Below are 19,851 nucleotides of genomic sequence, written 5' to 3' on the forward strand. Positions count from 1 at the left end.
TATCAGCACGCTTTGTCTATGGCTAACAAAAAAAATTGCAATGTAAATTTTTGAACTAAATCAGTTTTAAGGGTTGGGCTGCTAGATGCGGCAGTTTAGATAGCAGCTAGAAATATGAATAGATATAGAGGAGAGAGAGAGAGAGAGAGAGAGAGAGAAGTGAGCGCATAAATAAGGATCTAAGCAGTTTGCAGCTGGTAGCTCTAGAGCTTAGGGGTGGGTTATAAAAATAATTAAATAAACATATCGTATGACTGATCGGAGTTGATAGAAGCTTAGTTGAATTTAATTAAAATAATAAAAAAATATATAGCTGAGACTACTAAAATTAAGCTTTAGTTAGTAAAAATAAAAAGCATATAGAGTGAATAAATAGAGAGAGCAAGATCAGCGAGAGAGAAAGAGAGAGAGAGAGAGAGAGCGAGCGTAAGCGCTTTAGTCGCTGTGGGGTGACTGATCCTGGCAACAATGCTGATCCACCACCAAGAACCACCACCGAGAGAACAACTAAATGCCATGGAACATGATTATGACTATGACTATGACCATGATGATGATGGTGTTGCCACCACTGCCTGCCACACAGCTGTTGCAAGTCACAGGCGTGTAATGAAACGAAGAAATGCAAGCAAAATAATAAATACCATAAATTCCAATTGCCAGCAGGGGTAGCAACACAGACACACACACACACACACACACTGAGAGTGTATGGGGGTGGGGGGGAGCAGGCTACACGCACATGCATAAATGGCATTCCCTTATTAACTTCTAACCTCAACAGCAGCTGTGATAGTCGCTGCAGCTTATGCTATGGGGCAGATATATTTTAAGTATAGTCAGTCTAATTGGAAATTACAGTAAACCGGAAACCCCGTTGCATAGACTAAACATGCATGTGCGTCTGTCTGTCTCTGTGTGTGTGTGTGTGTGTGTGTGATTATGAAAAATGGCACAGTTCACCCCTAACAGCCGTTGTAAGCAACCCTGGTTAAGCGCAATGCATTTGTTGTTGTCTGCATTATTTTCCAAAAAAATAGTTTAGCACAGCAACAAACTCAACCCCAGCCCAACGCCCCCACTCAGCAAGTACAGCTTGCTACTATTTGTGGCAACATTATAAATATTTTATTTAATTTTTTTGTTTTTGAAAAAAATAACAACAAACTTCTTTGGCCTAGACAAATTCTTGGAATTTCCCTGCTTAGTCGCATATGAGAAGCGTGACGCACAGCAGCGTTGACGTCGCTGTCGGCGTCGGCGTCGCTGTCACGTATTTTTTTCTTCCCTTAATTGTGCGTTTGTGTGTGTGCAGCACTGCATCCTGTCTGTGAACCATCCCCTGTGGCCAGCCTGGAAGCTAAGCAACCAAAAAGAAAAAAAAAAACACAAGAGCAGCAGAAATATTTTAGTGAAAAATTTTGTTGTTGCTTAAAGGGCATTTTCAGTTTTCGTTGCGCGTTTCAAACAAACAGACGCTAGTATAAACATTTTGGAATTGAAAATATATTATATATATATATATCTGTGTGTGTGTGTTAAACAATAAGCAAAACCCGTTACGCGTGTGCCACTTGCACTTAATCAAAGTGCTCAGCCAAAATCCCCAAAACAAAAAAAATTTAAACATAAAAAATTGTTATACACAAAAAACAAATTGTGTGTAATGTTTACGTGATTTTTTCAATTTTTTTTTTTATTTGTTGCTCATTGCTTAGTGTGCTAGTGTGTGTGTGTGTGTGCTTTAAACAAAATTTATTTAAAAAACGACACGCATTGCGGCTCCAAAGTGGCGCCATTCTCCAAACATTTGGATTCCCTTGAGGAATTCGAGAATCTCAACGGTGAGTTCGAGACTCTCTCAAGGTCTCCGACAACAAATTGAAAGACTCTACGTACCTGTCTCTGCCTGTACAGGTAGCAGCCGTAGCTAATCTTTGCCTTTTTACTTTTTACGTTTATTAGATAATAGCCAACAGGTTTGCTGCTGACAGACAGACAGTCTGAGAGATATAGCATTATTTCGAAATTTAAATCGAATTTAAATTACCTAAAAATTTATTATCGAATTAAAAACAAACACACACAAGAGAAAGTAACACTTCTATGCTTGGCAGTATACTTTACTTAGTTTTGATTTTATCTTTTGCTTATTTAAATAAATATTTCGAATTATTAACGATTCGAATTATTGTAAGTTTCGAAGTCTCTACAACGTTTATTCAACTTGGCAGCCAACTTACTTAATATTTCAATAAATATTTCGAAAAAAAAGTGTGTAATTCGATATTGAATTAATTAAGCATTTTATTCGAATTAAAGTAAGTTTCGAAAGTCTCAGCACATTTTCAGCTGGCTTAATATTTAGCATAAGTATTTGGAAATGAAGCATGTAATTCGATATGCAATTATTTGTATTATATTAAGCATTTTAAAATCGAATTCGAAGTAAGTTTCGACAGTCTCTACAACGTTTATTTTGAAGTTATCTAAGCTAAGAGCTTGGAAACATGCTTAATTAATATTTGCAATGAATATTTCGAAATGAAGGGTGTAATTCGATGTCGAATTATGTGAATATTATGAACGATTTAAGATTCGAATTAAAGTAAGTCTGCAAAGTTATCTAAGCTACGAGCTAAGTTCGGTTTGGCGTATTCGCATTTAAATAAATATTTCGAAGTGCTAAATGTAATTCGAAGTAAATCAATTTGCATAAACATACAAAGTAAAAGTTGCTTTAAGTTAATTTAACTAAAAGTTAAGTTTGTTTATTAATTGTGCGCATTTGAATAAATGTTACGAAATTCGAATGAAACTTATAATGCATTTTTAAGTATTAACAATTCGTATTAAAGCCAAAAGCCATATAAAATTTATAAGCAAACACGCGTACAGATTTCCAAGTATTCTAGGCTAAGAGCTAAATTTAGATTTGCTTTGCTTATTGTTAGTCTTGATTGATATTTAGCTTGCGCTTAAACCAATCATAATCCCACTTGAGTCACACAGCGACAGATATAGAGAGAGAAAGAGAGAGAAGCACACTTGTTAGTCTGATTAACAATTTGGTGTAGGCGCATTCGCTTTGGCGCCACTGTTAAATATATCAAATGAAAAACGTACTTAAGTGCATGTTGAAGCGCTTTTCATCTAGCACACATAGCACGCAAATTCATAACACACACACACACACACACACAACAATTTAGACACTGATGAACAGTTGGCAATGTGTGTGGGTGTGGGTGGTTGGGTGTGTGTGTGTGTGTGTGTGGGTGACTGGGCGCTCTTTGATTGTGTCACAGATTTTGACAGTTATACGCACATGATTGTGAACTTTTAAATTAATTGCTATTATTTTACTATTTGCAGTCGGACCCGGCACCATACCATCCCCGTGGACACCAGTGAATGCCGGTCCACCGGGTCCACTGGGTTCGGCAGACACAAATGGCAGCATGGTGGACAGTAAAAACTTGGATGTTGGCGATATGAGCGATGTGAGTCAAATTTATAATGAAAATTAAATTAAACTCAATTTGTAATAACAATTATGTAGTTTAGTTAGCTTATTTTATTAACAAAAGCGCTAACATTTAATTTAAAATTTGCAAATGTCAAAAAAACTTTTAATAGCAATTTAATAAAATTAGCTTTGCTTATTAAAATATTTTCTACACATTTAAATTAGCTGCGTCTAACTTTTGTTTAAGCATTTACTATTTGTCTAAAATTAAAAAGAAATTTGTCGCTTTCTATTTATTCTATTTTTTAAACTATTTGCAATAAATTTAATAAAATTAACTAACTATTTAAATGCTGAAATTAAATACAACAATAAATTAAAATTTGTCTAAGCTTTAAATTTGCAAAAAATCGAAAGCCTAAAATTTTGTTCTATAAATTTAATAAAATGTTGTTGGCATTTAAAATGCGTATTAAAGTATTTTTTAGCTATTTAATTTAAGCTATTTGATTTGTCTAATATTATATATTGCAATAAATTATTAATTTAAATCGAATAAAATAAGCTTAGCTAGGTTAAGTTGATTTGCTACTTAAATTTGTATTACAACAAACTTTTGTGTGCATTCGCAGGACGAAAAGGACTTGTCATCCGCTGATGCCGAAGGTGTTTGGAGTCCAGACATTGAGCAAAGCTTTCAAGAGGCATTATCAATATATCCACCATGTGGACGCAGGAAAATTATATTATCCGATGAGGGTAAAATGTATGGTGAGTGTCAATTCAGAACATTTAGTTTCCATTTAAGGATACGCACACACACACATACACACACACATACAGTTGTGTGTGTAAGTTTACTCCTTTGAGTTGCGACTATGAGAGTTTTCCCCCCCCAGTACAAAGTGTTTACAAAGTTTTCCTTTGGCTTCGTCGCTCTCTTGCTCTGGCTCTCGCTTTGTTGTGCGTGTGTATTTGTGTGTGTGTGTGTGTGTGTGTTTGTGGATAGCGCAAAACAGAAAACAAACAGGAATTTTTGCGGTTGCCGCTGTTGCTTTTATTGTCCTTGCCGTTGTGGCTGTTTTTTTTTTTTTTTTTGCAGTCTGTTTTTATTTTTTCGATACCCTTTAAATGCTACAATATGCGATTTTTCGAATTCGATATCGAAAATTGATCGAATTATAATTGAAATAACCTAACAAATAAAGTTAATAGCTAAAACAACGAATTCGATATCGAAAATGGACAAAATAGCAAACTAGCTAAACAGCAATAAATTAATTAATATAAAATTTCATTGACTTTAATTAATTTTGAAATAAGTTTTTAGCGCAATTATTAGAATTACGCATTCGATATCGAAAATTAACAAATAGGCAAACTAGCTAAACAGCAATAAATTAATTAATATAAAAATTTCATTAAATTTAATTAGTTTTGAATTAGAACTACGAATTTGATATCGAGAGTTAACAAATAAGCAAACTAGCTTAACAACAATAAATTAAATAATATATAATGGAATTAAATGAATTTAGTTTTGAAATAAATTTAAAGCGCATTTGTTAGAACTACGAATTCGATATCGAAAATTGGCTAAATAGCAAATGAATTGAATTAAATGAATGTAATATTTATTTTGTAATAGAAAACAAATTAGTTTATAGCGCAATTGTTAGTCGAGTCCATGCGCTTAACTATTTCAATTTTCCGTGTTTTTTATTTATTTATTTTCTGTGTTTTTGTTGTTGTTGCTGTTGTTGTTGTTGCGTATGTTTGTGGAAAGAAAACATAAATTCCGTGCTTTGAACCTTGAGCTGAAAAGTTGTGTCAAAGCGCTTTTGTGTGTGCGACGCGGCGCGGGCAGTCGGCGGAGCAGTTTGGAGTGGCGAATGGTGGGTGGGTGGGTAGGTAGGGGTAGCTAGTTCGGCAACAGGCGAACGGGCGAAGAGAGCTTGTCAGATGGTTTAACACCCAATGTTGTAAGCCTAACGTATTGCGGCTGAGCAGGCGAAAATGTGCTGACAACTAAAACTGCCAACGTGTGTGTGTGTGGCATGTGGCACTCTGTGCGTGTGTGTGTGTGTGCGTATTTATTATAAAAGCTAAAAGGACATAAAGCGCACGTTTTGGGCAGCCGCACCCTCTGTAGCGTTTATAGCTGCTGCTACTGCTGCTGCTGCTGGTACGTTATAGGCAGCACATACTGTACTTGCAGGCTGCGTGCTTTATTTGAGAGACGTCCACACACCACACGCATAAACAACAAGTTTTTGTAATTTATGTGCCGACTGCGCAATATTGTTTTGCTAAAAACAGCAACGGACATCGCAGTGGACCAGGAGCAGCCAGGACATGGCTGCAGGACACGTTGCATGCAACGTCGCATTGCCTTAGCCTAGGCTCAGCTTTTGTTTTCCTAGCCTTTTGTTTTCCCTTGCCTGAATTACCTAGCTCGCTCTCTATCTCTCTCTCGCTCTCTGTCTCTGTTTATTTGTTTTGTGGTGCGCGCCTGTGTTTGCTTTTGTAGCTGAGCTAGTAATTAATTTTCACTTTTCAGTTCTGTAACCCACACACCCAGCCCACCCACCACCCACCGCACAAACTGTGACACCTTCATATATAGAGCTCTATAGCTTTAGCTTCTGCTATTTGTCTTTTGGCTTTGCTGCATAACTAAGCACACAGCTTTTGCTGCTTGCAGCTTGAATTTCATTTTGCGGCAAGTTGCAGTGGCATGCTCTCAATTTTCTCATATATGTCATAACTGCAAGTGGCTTTAAGCTTTAACTGAAGCTTCATATTTCACTTCGATGTCCTTTTAAATCAAGCAAATTATATTTGCAATTCATTTCCATAGCCAGGTCAACAATATTTTATGCTGACTCTTATACAAATATTTGTAATCTACTTTTTGGGGCTATGTTTGTCTAATTTATTTCATTTTAATGCAGTCAGCGCACAGCTACAAACTTTTCTGTTGACTTGCAACTTATTGAATTTTGCATGTAATTTGGCGTTTCAATTAACTGTTCGATTGAACGAAAATCTCGGCTACGGCTCACTGCTGAAACATTTCACCAACAATTTCAGCAATTCGCACTTGTAAATTCACCAACACTTTAGTTTGCTTTATTTCTTATACCAAAACCAATAATTCAACAAAAATAAAACCAAAATAAAAATTCAACAATACATAGCGTTGGTGAATTCAACAATTTCTACCAGTTGTATTGCTGACTTTGTTTACGCTATACCAATACATTGGTGAATTCTTCTAATGCACCTCATTGTTGAAATCACCAACAAAATCACCAATTACTACCAGTTGGACTGACAGGATTTAGCTGCGCTTGTTTCTGCTACACCAATGCATTGGTGAATTCTTTTCATGCTCTACATTGTTAAATTCACCAACAAAATCACCAATAAGCAGCAGCTGTACTTAAACAAATGAATTCACATTCAATCATAACTTCGAAATAAATAAATTCTTTATGTGTAATTCTTATTGTTCAATTCACCAATAAGTTCAACAATTGCTAGCAGCTGTAGTGCAGGAAAATTAGCTGACCTCGTTCACATCAATCATAGAATAAATAAAAAGTCCTTGCTAGGCGTCATTATAGCATTAAAAATTCAGACTGCAGATATCTTGACTCGACATTTGAAAGCTTAGGTATTGAAATTAAATTTATAACTGAATAATATATTTGATAAACGTGTGAATCTGAACAATTGCTAAACGTTTGGGTTAACTTTTCATGGCGCTGTCAAAGTCAATGAGAAATTTGCTGGCAAGGATAATCAACGTTATTAATTCAGGACCTTGCCAAGGCTGTGAACAAGGAAATGCAAATAATTGTGAGCCAATTGCGATTCTCGCATAAATTTTGCAAAACATGCAACTGTTCTCTTTTATTAACCCACTATTGCCGGCTTGCGTTTAACCCACGGCTAAATATGCGACAGATATTGTGACAAGCGTCGGCTAAACTTATATTTATTGCCAACACGTGGCTAATACAACAGCTAAATGCTCTGGGAATGCCTTGCGCTTGGCCAGCTGCTAAAAAATTGTTGCTAAACAGCAGCAGCAGCAGCAGCAGCAACACAAACAGCAGCAACTGTTGTTGCTGTTGCTGTGAAAAATATTTCTCTGCGCTGCTGCAGGCGCAAAACAAAATATTGGCAAACTGTGGCCAAAAGCAGCAGCAGCCATGGGATTAGGCCATGGTCAGGCCTGCACAAAAAAAAAACAAGAGCGTGTGGCTGTGGGCGTGGCAGTGGGCTGGGGCTGGGGCTGGGGCTGGGCTCTATGTGTGAAAATATAACCATTGTGTTGGTTGTTAATTTTCAAAATATTTACATAGTGCAACACACACGGACACACACACATTGCAGTAGATTATGACACATGACAACGCTTGGGTAGACAAACTGCGCCTTTGCCTGCGAATCTGCCAGCGACCACGCCTCTAAACCCCCGCCCCCGCTCAGCCAGTTTAGGTGCCAGCCAACGACTCCTGTGAAATTTGTGGCCAAAGCAAAAATTTTGCCTTGTTGGCTGCCACAAATATGCGGCACTGTTGGCGGCAAAACTTAGCAAGCATATTACACTGCATGCAACTTCATTTTCTATGTATGTGTGTGTTTGTGTGTGTGTGTGATTTTCAAGTGTTGCATAAATTGGCTTTTGGCTATTAAATTTTGCGAAATTGAAAACTCTGACAGACAAAAAACAGCAAAAGTTTAGTTTTAATTATGAAATAGTAAACCAAATTTATATGCATTGCATGCTTATAAACAATATATACATGTGTATGTGTGTGTGTGTGTGTGTGAGCTTAATAAAATAAATATGATTTGACAAGCAGCGACACTTCAATTGATTGATTAACCTTTGTGCACATATAAATCAACGACGACACACAAACACACACACACACACATACACATACATACGCATGTACAGTGAGCTACAAAACATACAAAATTTATTTTATAAAATTATATTAAATGTTTTAAGCGCTTGCAGCAAGCAAAGTTTATGTTTTATTTTATAAAAAATGCTTAAAAACCTTAACTTAAATTTAAAAATTATTAAAAAAAATCACAGCCATATATATATAACATATATATAGCCAAAAACTTTTAAGTTTAATACCAAATAAAATACAAAAGCTACAAGATTTCAATTTGTTTGCATTGCTGCTTTGTTTAAACAAAGCTTGTGCCATTCACTTCACTGTATGAATAAATTAGCTACATTTTATAAATTATTTTATTTTTATTGTAGCTTAAATTTAGTTTTTTTTTAATTAAACGCTGCAGCTCTAGATTTTCAATTGCACAATATTTAATTCAATTAATAATTGCAGCTATCAATTAATAGTTTCTTAACATGCATATTGTGTTTGCTTAAACAATTGACAATTAAGCTGCGACCAGCGGCATGCACAGTGGTTTACCGCACAGTGGTCTGACAGTATTTGTGTGTGTGTGTGTGTGTGTCTCGATTGTAAATTGATTTGAAAGCGTTTTCCATTGACAAATGTCTTGCACTTTGCACTCTCAAACACACAAATTGCAATAAAGTAACAGATTTAAACAAACACGCACACACACACACAAGTTTATAAAATGCTTATTGAATTTTTGGGCTGCATGGAGGCGGGGGGCGTGGCTGCGTACATCGATCTGCAGCAAAAGATTTAAAGCGTAATTAAATTAAAACACTGGCTTTACATATTAAGCATTTGCGCTTACTACGCACACACACACACACACACACACACACACACACACACATACACATATATATATGCTAATGGCTAGCTGTGTATGTGTGCAGGACGCTTTCTTGGCTGCCATAAGCCAAACAGGGCTGCAAACACAGCAAATGTTAAACTCACTGCTAACAAAAAAAAATTTATATTTATTTATATGGAAATATTTTTATTTATTAAATAACTCAGACAGCTATAATTTGTTTTAACAATAGCTGCATTTTATTTTTAATATTAATGCACATTTTTTTTTTTAAGCTTTGCTGTTTTTATCGAAATTGAGACAAACAAATCTTAAAACTAACATTTCAGTACTAAAAAAAAATGTCAAAACAGTTTTAAAATTAAAAGCGCAATAGTTATTCAGTTCCAGTAAACAATATGAAACTTTAAGCAAATAATAGCAAACTTTAAATAATTTTGATAAATTTCACGAAAAAATGTTAGAACTGTTTGAAAATATTTAAAGCTTAAGCTAGGCAATACAAATAAATAAAAAACTTAAAAATGTTGCATAGCTATGCATTTTATAATATTTATTTCAAGAAAATTCCATAATACAAATAACAATTAAAAATTATATTAGAATTTTGTTAGAGATGTGCCAACTTATTTGACTCAAGACAACGAAAATCAATAAAAATGTGTTAATAGCTTTATGATTTGGTTAAGAATAATAATTGACAATTGATTTAGACAATTTATAGATAGTTTATGCTGCAGCCCTGGTGCAGGCTCTAGCAAGGCGCTAACAAACCCTTAGCAAGCTGCTGGTGGTGGCTATGCCATAGCTTATGTATCTATGTGTGTGTGTGTGTGTGTTTGAGTGTGTGTGTGTGCAATTCTTGCCGCTTTGCCATGGCAGAAACTTCTCCAACTGCTTGCGCCCTAACCCAAAGCCAAAGCCGAAGCGCTCACCCACCCAAGAGCCTTTGTTGTTAGAGTTTGCTCTTGCTCTTTTTCACTCTCTCTCTCGCTCTCTCACTCTTGTAGTCTCTGTCGCTCCTGCTTGGGTGCGTATGCTGCGTTGTTGTCTGTGTCGCTGGTGGGGTCTGAGTCGCTGAAAATAATTTTATTCGGTTAGAACTGAAACTATGCCAAGAATGTAATTAGTGAACGCATAAGCGTGTGTACAATAAAAGCTGAAGCGGCTTGGGCCTGTCTGTCTGTCTGTCTGGAGCAGTCAAAGAGAGAGCCAGCAGCCCCACTGAGCTGAGTCTTCATCTTCAGCTTCAGCTTCAGCAGCGACGACGACGACGACGCTGACGTCAGTACACGTGCAAAATGTCGCCGGCGCGTATTCAATACAATTTCCAACTAAAAAGGCAAAGGCTGAGGGGGCTGAGGGGGGTTGCTAATAGGCATTCATGCTCTAAAAGGTTTGATTATGCGCTGCTCTAGCTAAAATATGCACATAGGTAAACATGGATATATATATATATATATATATAGCTAAGCTATAGCTAAGGATATATGCAAGTCAAGCAGTTTGAAATTCCTCAGGCGTAAGCTAAGCTAAGCTAACTTATTGAGTTTTAGAGTCTTACTATAGTTTATAATTTTTACTTTTCTGCTCTTTTTTTCTACAGGCCGCAATGAGCTGATCGCACGTTACATTAAATTGCGCACGGGCAAGACGAGAACCCGCAAACAAGTCTCATCCCATATACAAGTGCTCGCCCGACGAAAACTCCGTGAAATTCAAGCCAAAATTAAAGTCGTAAGTTAGCCCCAAACCAAGCTTTGAAATCTTTTAAATTGTGAGAAAATGACGCTACAGAGTCTGACACTGTCGGCTATAGCCGTCGTCAGCTATGGCATTTATTATTGATAGTTTCGATAGCTTAATGTCTTCATAGTTCAGTTATTTTGTTTTATCTGCAGATGTTAAACATTTCGTATTTAAATTCATTTTGAATCCACAAACATTTGAATGCAATTTTTTCTGAATACGCTCATAAAAAATTATTTTGATGTTAAGTTAATTCATATTTTGGCATATTTATTTTGTTTCACAGCTAGCTAGTTATAAACTTTAAAGAAGTCTTGAAGTATAAATCTATGAAATATTTTCAGTTAGGTTGGCATTATATTTGAACAGTCTTGTTAAATTTTTTTAAAGCGTCAATTCATTTCTAAAAATATTTTTTAACAATTATTATGTGTGTTAAACATTTTCGTATAAACTTGTGTGCTATACTTGAATTTGATATATAAACTATTTAAAAATTAATTTTTAATAATTAACTGAAATATATATACTGATATATATATATATATATACTGATTTAGCGTCTAGTGTATTTGAATATTTTGTATTTTGCATTGAATACAAAATGAATTCTAATTCAAATTCAATTTGTTGCTTGCATTCTAATTCAAAATTTAAAGTACCAAAATTCAAATTTAAATTAAATGCAGTTTTTTTTTATCGAAAATGTTTTATACATAGACAGCGATTGTTAAGGAATTAAAGCATTAATGCAATCCAATGAACAAACAAATGTATGAGCTTTACTTCTAGTTTTATATCAAAAGCATAGGCGTTTGAGTTGAAGCGCAAACTTGTTGGTTAGTGTAACATTTAGTATTGCATATTTGGCATTTGTATATTTTTTGGAAATTTTTCTCGATGAGCATGAAAAGCGTCAAAGTGTTTCTGAGTTTCTCACCAGCAGCAGCAGCAGCAGCAGCCAAAAGAGCAACAATACGCAAAGGAATGCAGTGTGAAAGAGATAGCAACACTATGCTATGTTCTCTCTCTCTTTCTTTCTCTTCATCTAACTATCTATCTGTGTTTCGCTCAATTTCTTTGTGTGTGCGCTTGGCTTGATCAGCAGCTGATTCTGATTCTGCCGCACATTACTCATACGCCCAGTGTTCCGTTGATACACACACACACACACACACCAATACATACATTTGTGCAGAGACCAACAAAAAAAAAAACATGTAAAAATCTATTGCAGGAACCAAATGGTGTGTCCTTGCATTTACTCAATGAGAAAGAGCAAGCGCTGCAGGCGATGAGCTCCATGTCCAGTTCACAAATTGTCTCCGCCCAGGCGGCCAACAATTTGGCTTTGGCGGCCAGCGCGCTGACGGCGGCCGGCGTGCATCACTCGAAGCACCACTTGCCGCATCCTGCCCACCATCAGCACAGCCACCATCATCACCACCACCATCATCATCCGCATCCGCATCCGCACCACCATCATCAGATGGGTGTGGCTGCTGCGGCGGCGGCGGCGGCAGCTGCTGCAGCTGCTGCCGTTGCAGTGGGTCAATCTCCAGCGGCGGTACCTGGTGCTGCTGGTGGTGGTGGTGGTGCTGCTAGTGGTGCTGCCCCCAATTCAGTTGCAGTGCTGCCGGCATCGTCAGCGTCAGCGTCGGCCTCACCGCCGCGTCACCATCTTACTGCCCACCATTCCCATCACAATTTGCCGCACCACCACCGCCACCACATGCATCCGCATCATCACCACCATGCGGCGGCTGTTGCAGCGGCTTACCACATGCAGCAACAACAACAACAGCAGCAGCAGCAGCAGCAACAAGGCTCCAGCGAGGATGTGGTGACTACTGCGGGTGCTGAGGGCTCAACGGCGGCGCCGCCATTGCATCATCCGCCGTTGTATCCGGGCGTAAGCAAGCAAATTGTCATACCAAAAGTTCATCACCAAGCTAAAGCTCTCATTCAGCGTTGCCGCCCACCAACAGCAACAACAACAGCAACAGCAATAGCAATAGCAATAGCAACATATATAACCCAGCACCCAACCACCCACAGTTGCACCACATTTGTCAAAACGCACACACACACACACACACATACATATGTAACCCACTCATCAGATCGCTCGCTATTACGCTCTCGCTCGCTCTCTTGCTCTCGCTGGCTGCACTACTCGTTTGTTAATTTGTGTGTACGCACTCGTTGCCGCTACTCGCTCGCTCTCTTTCTCTCTACCTTTACCACTCGCTCTTTGTCATACTCAATTCATTAAATGTTGCTCTACTCGTTACAATTCACTCGCCACTCGTCACTCGCCCGCCCCCACTCTTCGTGAGAAGCCTGAAACCAATTGCTCCAACGCTCGCTTGCTCATTGAAATCGATTACCTTTGCTATATATATTTATCTACCGATCTATCCGCATTGCTCGTTATGTGTGTCTAACCATATAACTGTTGTCTCAGCTGTACGTAATACCAGCATATATATACATATATATATATATCTATTATTGTCTATGTGTTAGCTCAGCTCAAAAAAGAATACAAAGTGTCAATTAATTAATTTATTAATCAATCATCGCCCAAATCATTTTGTTGCGTGCTATATTCATCAAACTCAAACTCAAACTTTGCTTAGCAGTAATCTAATCTAATATATAGTTTATGTATATAAATCATTGCATCATTATCATAATTAATCTATTTATATTTTCTTTCTTTTTCTAGCAATTTTGGCAGCCTGGTCTACAGCCGAGCACATCGCAAGAGTAAGTTGATATTAGATATTATGCAGCTCTAAAACGGCATTTGCATTGACCAAAATAGTTTCTATGATTACAGCATCAAGCCGTTTGCCCAGCCCCCCTACACACCCGGCAAGCCCTCGACGGCGGTATCTGGTGAAATTGAGGCTGGCATACCGCCCACACAGTTGCCCTGGGAGGGCAGAGCCATAGCTACGCACAAATTCCGTTTGCTTGAGTTTACCGCCTTCATGGAAATCCAAAGAGATGAGATCGTAAGTGCCCAATGCGCAATCCTAAAACTAAATGCAAACTAAACTAAACTAAACTCTCGCTTTATTTTGCTAGTATCACCGACATCTGTTTGTGCAGTTAGGCGGCAAGCCCTCGTTCTCCGATCCGCTGCTAGAGGTAAGCTCCATCTTTCATCTTTCATGTGTACTTGTACTCATGCTGTTATTCCTTCCCTGGCACAGACTGTTGACATACGACAAATCTTGGATAAATTTCCGGAGAAAAACGGCGGCCTCAAAGATCTCTATGAGAAGGGACCACAGAATGCGTTCTACTTGGTTAAATGTTGGGCGGATCTCAACACGGATGTGACGACAGGCAGCGAAACGGGTGATTTCTATGGTGTGACCAGCCAGTAAGTTAACCCCGGCAAGTGTTATACGTAACTCAAACTGTTATACTCATCGAATTTCACTTTTCAGATACGAGAGCAATGAGAACATTGAGCTTGTCTGCTCGACAATCGTTTGCAGCTTTGGCAAACAGGTGGTGGAGAAGGTGGAGAAGGAGTATTCACGTCTGGAGAACAATCGCTATGTCTATCGCATACAGCGCTCACCCATGTGCGAATATATGATCAATTTTATACAAAAGCTGAAGAATTTACCTGAACGCTATATGATGAACAGTGTGCTCGAGAATTTCACAATATTGCAGGTGAGTAGATAAATCTACCAGGGCTAGCAAAAAGAATGCATTCGACAGAATTCCAAATGCTCAGTTGCAGCTGCTTCAAGAATTATTTTCATATTGAATTCATTTCTTTTTCTTTCATATTGCATGCATTAGTCGATATTAATCGAAGCACTATTGAATTGAATTAATTTCCCTTTCAAATCAGTGAATTGTTCTTTCGAATATATTCAAACTGAATGCTAATTCACATTAATCGAAGCACTATTGAATTGAATTAATTCCCTTTTCAAAGCAGTGAATTGTTCTTTCGCATACATTCAGCTAATTCATATTGCATGCATCAATCGATATTAATCGAAGCACTAATCGATTTAGGCTAAATCTGAATGCAACTGAGCGTAATTCAAGTTCAGTTCAAATGAATAGATGTAATGGAAAGCAATGACTTGCATCTTTTACATCAATGTTTGTCTACAATATAAATTCAACAACACTATAACTCACTCTCTCTCTCTCTCTTTCGTATGCTCTAGGTAATGCGAGCGCGTGAAACGGAAGAGACACTGCTATGCATAGCGTACGTGTTTGAGGTGGCGGCCCAGAATAGCGGTACTACGCATCATATCTATCGTCTTATAAAGGAATAGCATGAGCTGCATGAAGCAGCGCCAAATCTGTCCGCTAATGTCCCCACCAATGCACAAATCAGCGAATACACCAACACCAACAACAACAACACCAGCAATAACAACAACAACAATAGCAGCAGCAATAATAATAATAATAATAACAATAGCAATAACAATAAGAGCAGCAGTGCTGACAAGAGCCAGGATATAAAGCATTCACCAACATCGCCGCAGCAGCAGCAGCAGCAACAACAACAGCAGCAACAGCAGCAGCAGCAGCAACAACAGCTCAGCAGCTTAAGCGCTTTGCAGGTGGATGAAGTGCTCTATGCGCAGGTGCAGCAAGAGAGCAGCTATCAGCTGCAACAGCAACAACAACAACAGCAGCAGCAGCAGCATCATCAACAGCAGCGACAGCGTTTGGAGCTATTGCAGCAGCAGCAGCAACAACAACAAACACAGCAGGAACTAGCAACTTATACAGACCGTCCACCGCCGCCAGCTTACAATGCCTGTGCTGCCAACAGCAGCAGCAATCAGCAGCAGCAGCAACAGTTTGAAGTTGCTGCACAGCAGCAGCAGCAGCAGCAACAGCAACTGCATAGCTATGAGCAATTTCTTAAGCTTTCCGCGCAGGAGTACACGCAACTGCATGTGGCTGCTGATAGTGCAGCGGTGTTAAATCTCAGCAGCATGGGCGGCGTCTCGAAGCTGGACAACAACAACAGCAGCAACAGCAACAACAACAGCAGCAACAGTCTGGATGATGCAGACGACGCTACAGTAGCAGCAGCAACAACAACAGCAGCAGCCACTGTGGCAACAGCAACACATGAGTTGCGACTGCTGCAACATGCGGAAGCAGCTGCAGCTGATGCCACAGACAATGATTGTGAGCAATAAAAAAAATATATGTATAGGAGGCTTAGCTGAACACACACACACACACACACACACATGCAATACACAATTAACTTTTATTGTCTTTTTTACTGCTTAAAATCATGTTTAAGTTTCATTACTTACAAAGACAATCTGCTAATTTGGCAACTTGTGTTTCTCTCTCTCTCTCTGTCTGTCTGACTGTCTGTGTGTGTGTGTGTGTGTGCAAACTTTTCGTTGTCACTGTCAGCCGCATAAAATTTCACTTACATACATGATGGAAAAAAAGAAAAATACATTTAAATGATCTCAAAGTTACTTAAAACATAATTTTTTTGTGTATGTAATTTGTATTTCTTTTTTTTTTTTTTTGGTAACAAGCAACAGTTGTCAGGCGCTGATTAATTAAAACATTTTAAAAAAATATCAAACAAAAATGTTGACAAAAAATTTATTGAAAAAAAAGCAAATTGTATTGTATGCTATTATATATATATATATATAAATAATATTTTTTTTATTGTGTGTACGTGTGTTTATAGCAAACAACAAACAAAAAATTAATTTAACAAATTTTGCATAATGTATAGTAATTGAACATAAGTTAAATATTTTAATGAATTATTGAGCAGCAGTTAAGATTAGATGGTTAGTTTGATTAGCTGAGAGCAGCAAGCAAGCGAGAGAGAGAGAGGTAGAGAGAGAGAGAGAGAGCGAGCGTGTGAGAGAGAGAAAGCAAATAGAGAAACGCAACAGAATCTATAAAATCGAACTCGAAAATGTGTCTCGCTTGTTTTCTCTGCTTCGCTCTCTCGCTCTCTTGCGCGCGCTCTCTCTCTCTCTCTCTCTCGCTCTCTCTCTCCCTCTTAATGTTATTTCTCTTTAATGCAAGCATAAGTACATATATATATACATACATACATGCAGCTATTGTAACTATAGTATAAAACATATACACATATGTAAAAACAATTCACTTAAGCATGAATTGAACGATCCACCGTTATTTAAATGATTAACTATTTGATTTAACAAGAAAATGCAAACAAAAATTCAAACAAAGAACAAATTGAAAATGAAGCAAACACTTGACCTATGACCTCTGCCATATGAAAAACACAGTTTGTTTGTTTTCTTTTCGCCACAATTTTTATTCTTTCTTCTGCAGTTTTGTTTTTGCATTTTTGGCGTGCTACAACGATAAACAAAAAACACAAAAATACAAAAAAAAAACCATATAATATAAATTAATAATAAAAATAAATGTAATTCAAACAAAGCATGTATTGTAATTGTAAAATAGCAACGTTTTCGTCTTAAGGCTAAACTACAAATCTATATATAGCATATATATATATACTATACGGCAAATAACTATATATATATACATATATATGTATATATATGCAGATATAATACATATTTATAAATGTAAAGTATTTCGTTGTTGTACGATTAAAACAAATACGCATTTTTTTGTTAGTTATAAAATGAAATGAAAAAAAAAACGAATAACAACTACAAGCAAAGTTTATAAAAAAAAAATGCAAAGCAAAATTTTGTACATTTAAAAAAAAAACAAAGAGCAAAACAATAATGAAAAGCATAGAAAGCGTATGCACTTTGGGGTAACGAGCAACAATAATAATTAATGATTAATGATTAAAGAAATTTAAAGTAAATACGACATATTTTAACAAATTTTTTTTTGCAACTGTGTAAACTAAAAGCGTAACTACATAATAGAGACATTAAACTAAAGTAAAACATTTGAATTTGAAATAAAATAGTGCCTAACAGAAGCATAAAAGTATTACCCAAGCCAAGTTGGCAGGCGCCCAAAAACAAACAAAACAACAAAACAAAACAAATATCACTACACTACATAACAAAGTTCTGTTTAATTGTTGCAGAGAGTAGCAGAAAAATCTCAGTTTTTGCCCAAGCTCATTAATTTAGTTGATCCTTTTTGTAAGCAGCCCCCCCCCCAAAAGAACATAACCTCATTTCTATTTATTTCTTAGCTGTTTTGCTGTAACTCTTTTTTTTTTTCTTTTTGCAATGCAATATGCAATAACAATATGTTGTAAGCAATTAATTTACTAAATATATTTATATACATATGTGCATATAAATGAACAGTTCTCTGTGTGTGTGTTTATATGTATGTATGTATAGTATGTGCAAAATGTGTGTTCCCCTCTTTATCAACACGCCATCCTTACTTTCCACGAATTTTAAGTTTTTCGTTTTTAATTATAATTTTCTTTGGGTTTTGCTATATAGTTAATTTAATTATTTTTTTTTTTTGTTTTTGTCGTATATTGTAAGAAGAAGCGCGAACGAGTAAGCGACAATGAGCTAGGGAGAGTTTTAGGTACACGTACGTAATTAAGCATCATCAGCAGCAGCAGCAAACATCATCAAATCATCATCATCATCAACAACATTTATCATCAAATAATAGTGCTTAAAAGAATTATGCTTAAAACTTATTAAATAGTTATATATACACAACACAGCATAACTGAAAACAATAAACAAATCACAAGAGTAAATAATACAAATAAATAAACAACAAACATTGAATGCTTATATGAATTTAAATATTAAATAAACAAAAGAAAATATATATACGTACATAAATAATTATTCAGTGTATACAAATTGACATACATACATACACATACATGCATGCAAGAAATCTGTGTATGTATTTGTATTTTGTTTTATACTTGTCATTCAATAAAAGAAAACGTATATGTATACATATATGCAAGGATGCGATCGAGTATGAACATAAGTTGAAAAGAAAACATGTGAAATTTACGTAAGGAAAAATGTGTCATTTTAATTTTTACACTGAAATGCATTAATAAAAATTTTAATATATTTAACAACTTGTTTTTCAAATCAAAACATGTAATTTATGACTTTGTTTGCCATAGATTTTCCAAATTTGAATGCAGATCGATAGAGTCTGGACCTGTGAGTACCGGAAACCAAAAATTTTGAAAATACGGTAGGATATGGCTGAGCTATGGCTAATTTTCTATGCAAGATGGCTACTTTTTTGAAGAAAAAGAACTCAGTTACTGCTTAAGCCCAAGTCAGTCAAAGCAAAGCTCACTCACACTCACTCGTACGATGCACAGTTAGCAACACTCTCTAAGCAAGGAAACAGCGACGCTTAAAATTAGCCGCAGCAGCAGAGCTGAGCGAGCCTCTCTCTAAGCAACGAAACGGCGACGTTAAAGCTTAGCCGCAGCAGCGCTGACCCACTCAGGCTCTCACTCTTCGTACGATGCACAGTTAGCGACGCTCTCTAAGCAACGAAATGGCGACGCGCAAACTTTGTCGCAGCAGCAGAGCTGACTGAGACTCTCTAAGCAACGAAAAGGCGACGTTGAAGCTTAGCCTCTGCAGCGCTAATCCACTCGCACTCTCACTCTTCTTAGCGACGCACTCTCCCTCTTCGTAGCGACGCTCTCTAAGCAAGGAAATGGCGACTCTCAAATTCAGCCGCAGCAGCAGCGCTAAACGATCGAGCGCTTACGAACGAATGAGGCAAGCAGCGAAGAGCAGCAAAGCAGCGACGCTCACATGTGGGGGAGGCTGCGTGAATAAGAACGCACGTAGGCCACTTAGGTCAGTTGTGATTGGACTCTTGGC

General features: G+C 37.1%; 1 protein-coding gene across 9 annotated transcripts in view; it reads left to right on the top strand.

The window, feature by feature from the left end:
* Positions 1-15,417, top strand: part of LOC108606538 (protein scalloped) — a 48,699-nt gene extending 33,282 nt beyond the window's left edge. For 4 of the 9 annotated variants that reach the window (XM_033294598.1, XM_033294597.1, XM_017996726.1 and 1 more), the window contains 10 exons: positions 3,376-3,503; positions 4,102-4,240; positions 10,848-10,978; positions 12,228-12,902; positions 13,722-13,762; positions 13,821-14,013; positions 14,087-14,149; positions 14,215-14,387; positions 14,455-14,689; positions 15,202-15,417. In XM_033294598.1, the coding sequence (XP_033150489.1) occupies positions 3,376-3,503; positions 4,102-4,240; positions 10,848-10,978; positions 12,228-12,902; positions 13,722-13,762; positions 13,821-14,013; positions 14,087-14,149; positions 14,215-14,387; positions 14,455-14,689; positions 15,202-15,315 (1,892 nt within the window). In that variant the 3' untranslated portion in view covers positions 15,316-15,417. Of the gene's footprint in view, positions 1-1,825; positions 1,845-3,375; positions 3,504-4,101; positions 4,241-10,847; positions 10,979-12,227; positions 12,903-13,721; positions 13,763-13,820; positions 14,014-14,086; positions 14,150-14,214; positions 14,388-14,454; positions 14,690-15,201 lie in introns of those variants that run through there. The other 5 variants (XM_033294600.1, XM_017996731.1, XM_017996729.1 and 2 more) reach the window with 4 other exon arrangements.
* Positions 15,418-19,851: the final 4,434 nt, after the last annotated feature.

This window comes from Drosophila busckii, chromosome X, assembly GCF_011750605.1.
Source record: "Drosophila busckii strain San Diego stock center, stock number 13000-0081.31 chromosome X, ASM1175060v1, whole genome shotgun sequence".
NCBI lineage: Eukaryota > Metazoa > Arthropoda > Insecta > Diptera > Drosophilidae > Drosophila > Drosophila busckii.